Source organism: Octodon degus, unplaced genomic scaffold, assembly GCF_000260255.1.
Source record: "Octodon degus isolate 3935 unplaced genomic scaffold, OctDeg1.0 scaffold00013, whole genome shotgun sequence".
In the NCBI taxonomy this organism is placed as follows: domain Eukaryota; kingdom Metazoa; phylum Chordata; class Mammalia; order Rodentia; family Octodontidae; genus Octodon; species Octodon degus.
The window spans coordinates 20,572,661-20,579,307 of record NW_004524589.1 but is presented as its reverse complement, the minus strand read 5'-3'; the positions used below and the strand labels follow the sequence as shown (position 1 = coordinate 20,579,307).

The 6,647-nt window shown below is 35.2% G+C and overlaps 1 protein-coding gene across 1 annotated transcript in view; it reads right to left on the bottom strand.

The window, feature by feature from the left end:
- Mycbp2 (MYC binding protein 2, E3 ubiquitin protein ligase) overlaps nucleotides 1–6,647 on the bottom strand; it is a 328,854-nt gene that overhangs the window by 121,187 nt on the left and 201,020 nt on the right. The window contains 3 exon segments of the mRNA XM_023709607.1: nucleotides 301–445; nucleotides 1,831–2,003; nucleotides 4,548–4,685. Coding sequence (XP_023565375.1) covers nucleotides 301–445; nucleotides 1,831–2,003; nucleotides 4,548–4,685 — 456 coding nt within the window.

Genomic DNA, 6,647 nt, shown 5'->3' with positions numbered 1-6,647 from the left:
AACAGTTTTTCAGGAGGCTTGCAGGTTATCCCAGTTGTTTAAAGTGCCTGATTCGTCAAATTCAGGCACAGGGGACCGCAGTTTGATCCCCAGCTCCATATGCCACAGGAGACCAGCCCTTAAGGCAGCCTGAACCAGCCAAAACAACAACAACAAAAAGATCCTAAACAGTTTTTCATTGTCCTCTATTACATATACATAAAGATGCTAGAAGAAATGGACTTCAAGCACTTGTCATTCCCAAAATTTTATCAGTTACAGAGGTCAGTACATACATATCTCATTTAAATTCAGAATTACCTTCATATTGGGAACATGTACCACATCTCCATACTGGTCTTTTGTTTGAACAGTTATGGTGGTGGGCCAACCACAACGAATATCATCCTTATTGAGGATCAATGATGTTTTCTGAGGATCAGCATAGGAATCTGGCTGAAGCCACCTAAAAGTATTGAAAACAAACAAAAAGCAAACAATCAGTATCTTCAGTGATTAACATGAAAGTAGGTCTAATAAACAAAACATGTATCAAATAAAATATTAGAACAATATCTTAAATTCTAATTCACTGATAGTGGTTTCCCTTGGGTATTGTTAATGACAAATATAAATAAACATGCCAAAACATGTGAGATTTCTGGTATTTATATGTAATATGAAGATAGTTTAAAATATCAGAAAATTTGAAACTTTAACTAAAACTAGTTTAAGATATCTGAGAAAAACGAGAGTGACACCTAACTTGCAGTGGTGAGGACACTTATTCTTACTGAAGAGGGCCTGCCTTCATCAGCCTGAAAACATAGGAAACAATACTTCCTCTGTGAAAGCAGGGACAGAAATGGTATTCTGCTTGCTTGAGAGCACCAAGGGTCCAGGTAGACTGGTCATACTTTCTTCACACAATTGCTTATGTATGCCTAATTATTTCATTTCTGTGTAATAGTTCCCAATTTTCTAGTCTGTGATATCTGTTCTTGAATTTAATTCATGATTTATATTCAAGTTGTTCTGTGAAGTGAGCAGTAATTTTATCAAGCATTACATAAAAATATCTACAAAGACAGCATTGAAGCTAACTTAAAGAGATTTTCTATTCCAGTTCTCTCATTATTTTTATTTATTTATTTATTTATTTATTTATTTATTTATTTATCTACTTAGTATTTTAGGGAAGGGACTATAGCGTGTTCAGGATCTCATTACTAGATCTGACTCACAGTATTCCACCTGTTTACAGCCTCTCAAGAGCTGGGATTAACAGGCACGTAAACCACCATGCCTAGTCTCAATTGTTGTCTCAGTGCGCCCCAGGGGCAGGGCCAGCCTGGCAGGCCTGGGGATCAAACCCCGGATCCCTGTGCCTGCTTGCAGGTGCTTTAATCAGATGAGCTATTTGTCAGGTCCATACTTTTTATTTTAAAAAACTAAGTAATTTCTGTAACTTTAAAGTTAAACCTTCAAGAACTTAAGGTTTTTCTCCCTCTTCTCCTCTTGCCTGCTTGCCTGCCTCCTTCCCTTCATAATATTGGAGATTGAACCTAAGCCTCATGCATGCCAAACAAGCACTATTTCACTGAGCTACATTCCCTTTTAGATTTTTATTTTTTATTGGTAAAATGACAAAGGGAAGTGTGTATTTTAATCCTAAAAAAGAAAAAAGCACATGGAAGCAAAAGAATCAATATTTTAACATATTACCATTTTATACTTTATCAAGTTCGAAACATATAAACCATATTTCAGGTAACAATTTAACACCTGGAACTCCTGTCCTCACAAATGTCACCCTAAGAGAATGTAACTATAGTACTTAAGGCACATTACCTTGCAAGTCTTCCACCACTTGATCCAGGGACACAAGCAATAAAATCATCCAGAAAGGACTGCTCATTGCTTTGGATTTGAAGTGGTAAGTTTCCTTCAAGTGCCTCTAATATAGTAGGTGAATGAGAAAGAGCTAAACCCTTCCCAAGTATACCAGAATGAGTTTTGCACACCTGTTAAGTAAAAAAAGATTAGTGACATCTCAAATTACTATACAGAATTTTACATGAATATTTCCAAAGTACACACATTTTAGTTAGGCCTTCTTGGGGAAATTATTTCCTTCAGGCCCCAGTGTACCTCCTTTTAGTCCACAAAATAGAAATGTTTAGGAGGGAAAATATGAGTGAATACTTTCACAGTCTCTTTTTGCCCTTACAAATCAGTGTTTTATCAGAGTTCTTCATGCTGGGTGAAATGGTGTACCTTCCCCCATATCAGCCTTCTAGATATTATACCCATATAATATCTAGGCAATTATGGGGGTCTCCCTCTTTTCAAGTCACCTTTATTAGCAAATAGCATTTGCTCTTTTGGGTAGATGAGTATCAAGGCCTTGACTTGTGGACAGAAGCTTGACTATGACGGCACATAAAACTCAGGAGGCTAAGTCTTATTAAAGAAAAACAGATAAAAATGAAATCTTAGTTTTTAATCTCACAAGCAAACCTAATGTTTTTGGATAAATGTTCAAATCTGACAAACTTTCTCCCCAATACCAAGCCTTGATCCCAGGGCCTTATATGTGCTAGGCAAACACTCCACTATTGAGATACAAAGCCAAGCCCTCAGACTTTAAGAAAATTTTAAATAATAAATATCAAGGCTGTGTGTCGTGGTACACCCCTGTAATCTTAGCACTTAGGAGGCTGAGGCAGGAGGATTGCCACAAGTGCAAGGCCTGCCTGGGCTACAAAGTGAATTCAAGGCCAGCCTGAGATGCACAGTGAAACCTTGTCTCTAAGAAGCAAAAAAGGAAAAAGAAAAAAAGAAAGAAAAAAATATTTTGGTTATACTTCCAGAAGTATCAAATTAATACAGCAGTTAATGTCTACATTTTATACTTTATTCAATTTCTTTTCTCTCTCTCTCTCTCTCTCTCTCTCTCTCTCTCTCTCTCTCTCTCTCTCTCGGGCCCACTCAGCCCACCATGAGGGCAAAGCTGGCATGGCCTGTGTTGCCAGGGATCGAACTGTGATCCCCTGCAACTGTCTAAGAAGGTGCTCTAGAGCACTGAGCTATCTTGGTGGTTCTTATACTTTATGCAATTTCAAAAACTGTCATATTTAGAGTCAAATCCTGGCTCTGTAAAGAGCTGTGTGTGCTATGTCCTCTTCAGTTAAGTGTTGCCACCCATGAATCCACAAAATGTATCTCTCTTACATGGCTACTACAATATTTAAATGAAAAAAACATAAATCATTACTCTGACATATACAAGGTGCTAGATACAGGTTAAATCACAACTGCAGCCCCAAAATACAGGAAATGTGTGATAGCATTTTTTCCTTCAATAGGAGCACGATAAAGAGTTCTTCGTATGCCTTGATGACATCTTATATATCACAATGTCTGAAATGATAATTTAGCAGATCCTTAACAGCTCTCCTAAACTTGAATACTGCTTGATATATTATTAATTAAATGTTTGTTGAATTTTTATTTTATCCTAAGGCATAACAAACTATTTTTTTCTAAACAAATACAAACCAGTGGCTTTTTAATATCCAAAAGTATTTTTTTAACCATTATTGTGAAGAGCCTGCCTTCCTATGATCAGAAATTTTTAATCTAATAGAGATCAAACTTAAGTATGGGTAAAAGCATTTCTACACAATCCTACAAACCTGTAATACCACTAACCCAACTGAGTGTCTGGCTCTCATTTTAATTTCTGTACCTTCATGCCATTTCAATATGCAAAATTCATCTACCATTGATAGTCTCTGCATACAGTGGGCTAAGCAGATGTTACAATTTGAAAAATGCTGCCTATACATTCTGATGTTCTCATCCTAGTAGTGATTGTAAGCTAAATAGTTATATAAATGTACTGAAGTTAAGAGAGCAGTATCATAGTCCATTGGCAATTTTGAGTAATAAAATTTTGAAGATTTATATATGACAATGAGCACTTCAACTGAAAGTTGAATACTTGTGTATTTCCATTGTGTATTTCCATTACAATGTTAAATGATCTACTACTTAACTAATAACTAGACAATCTCAAAATAAGAAAACAGTTAACAGTGAAAAACTAATCACTCCCTGCTTACAGCCCACTGGTTCTACTGCTCAATGAGACATACAGGTCCAAACTCATTAAACATGTATCTTCCTCATGTTTGCTATTTCCTGTCAAAATCTGTAGCACAACTATACTCCATTAGCTTCCTTTGTGAAATGCTTTTTCACTTTTTGCTAGTTGGCAAAATGAAACTGTCAAAATGCAATTAAATGTCCATACTGTCGAAAGCCTCTGTTGTACCCCTGGCACTTGATTTGCTTTTCTTTCTCCCACAGAATTTTGGTCCAAGTCTCAAAACAGTACACACCGCATAGTACAACAACTTTCACTCACTTCTCATTAAGGGAGCAGTTATGAGGCATTTGTCTCTGTAACTGCCAATGAATAGAAGGAGGTAGAAGGCTGATTTTGTGAACATTTTGCTTCACGCTAAGAAACAAAATTTATCCTTGTAGTGTTTGGGAAGTACCTGTAATGCAGCCTCTTCAAGAATTTCAAGATCTTCTTCTAATTCATTACCTATTAAGCAAGTGAAAGATTGTATCAAAATATATTAATTAACCTTTTTAATATTTTTCATTTCATTATATATTTTTTGATAATTTTGCTACTCCAGATGGAAAGATTTATCATTTTGGATAAATCTGGGTGGTTTACATTATAAAATATAAAATATTTTCAGTCTGAATATAAAGTATAATTCTCAAGCCAATACTCAAGAAGCAGTCATTGAATATGTTGCAAAAGATACATATTGTATTTATGTATATAATTATGTACCTTTTGAATTTAGTGTGTTTACATTTTTGTCAAAAAGTGAGGGAATTTCTGAATCTGAACCTTTGTTTTTTGGTTAAGTTAAAGAAAAGCTCTATATTTAGGAAAAAATGATAATTCACACACAAAAAATAAGAGTAATGTTATCCTTCAGCTATTTTTTCTTTTACTGATAAATATAAAGCACATTTTAATTACTGATTATTGATAGTTTAAATTATGAAATTATAAAGTTCAAGTACAAATATTCAATTTGCACATAAGTGTGAAATGAGTTGTTCTACTCTCTATCTGGTATATTTCGCCCAAACAAATCCAATATCAATAGTTTATGTACTTTGTTCTAGTAACTGTGTGCAAATTACTACTGTAGATGTATGTCAATGTATACACATACAAACACAAATAGTAAGTTAATGCACACAAAGACAGAACTTGCTTCTGCAACTTGCTTTGCTCAGTGAATGTGGTTGTCTTTCTTCGTCAGGCCATAGCAGACTTCTACTATATCAACAGACTTCTACTATATCAACATGCAATAACTTGATTTGACTAAATCTCAACTGACAGACATTCTAGTTGCTTCTAAGTTTTGCAATTACAAGCACTATATCAATTCTTCATTTAAAATGTTTTTTAGGGCTGGCCAAATAGCTCAGTGGATTAAAGCGTCAGCAAGCAGGTGCAGGGGTTGGGGGTTCAATACCGCTCCCCCTGCCTGCCATGCTGGCACTGCCTCTGGGGCACGCTGAGAGGGTGATTGAGACTGGGCATAGTGGCGGGCGCCTATAATCCTAGCACTTGGGAGGCTGTAAACAGGAGAATTACTAAGAGTCCAATCTAGTAGTGAGACCCTGAACACTCTGTAGACCCTTTCCTAAAATACAAAAAAAGTACATATATATATATATGTTTTGATCATTATGCAAATTTGAATAAAAACTGTCACATCAAAAATAAAAACAAGTAAAATTTTAAGTACTGTCACATTTCCTAGAAAGAGGTTGTTAACAACTTTCCTCATAAATATAGACTATATGAGGTCTCATTTTTCTCAAACATCTCAATATAAAGTAGGATCAAGAGAACTGAGTAGGCTTAAACCAACTGTGAAGAGAAAGGGGAATATAGGAAGAGAAAAGGGTAGACAAAGAGCAGAAAGTTTAGTGTCAGAAGCAAGAGATTTAGGTGGTCTTTAGAAATGAGAATTGGAGAAATAAAATAACACCTTTGACAATGTATAATATTATAGAATTAATTTAGTATTTTAAAGGATTTATTTACTCCTTGATTATAATTATGTATCATAAAAACTTGTTTCATATAAAGGGACCATTTCGGCTACTGCCTTATCCCTGCTTTGCTCTACACTTCTGTGAAGCTGGCTACAGTCAACATTGCTCTCCTTTCTCACTTTCCATTCCCTCTCAGTTTACCCTGAAAGACCTTATATTTCTCTCATTTTGCTATTTCTTGTTTATTGTATAAACAAGTTTTTTAACTATTCTGATAGACTTTAATTAACTTCTCAGCAGCATGAAAAATTCCCAGTGACTTAATCGCTGATTTCCAGATGATGAATATCAAATTCTCCAACTGATATTTCTACTAGGATCCAGTGCTTAACCCAATACCTGGCACAAAATATGTATGTTTGTAAGGAGGATATACATGGGGATGGGTTTGCGGACATCAAAAAAACTATAGGCTCTGATCTTCATTTAAACCAACCTGAGACATCAGTATATTAAGTAATTATTACTCATGAGTATATATGAGTATAGTATTTATT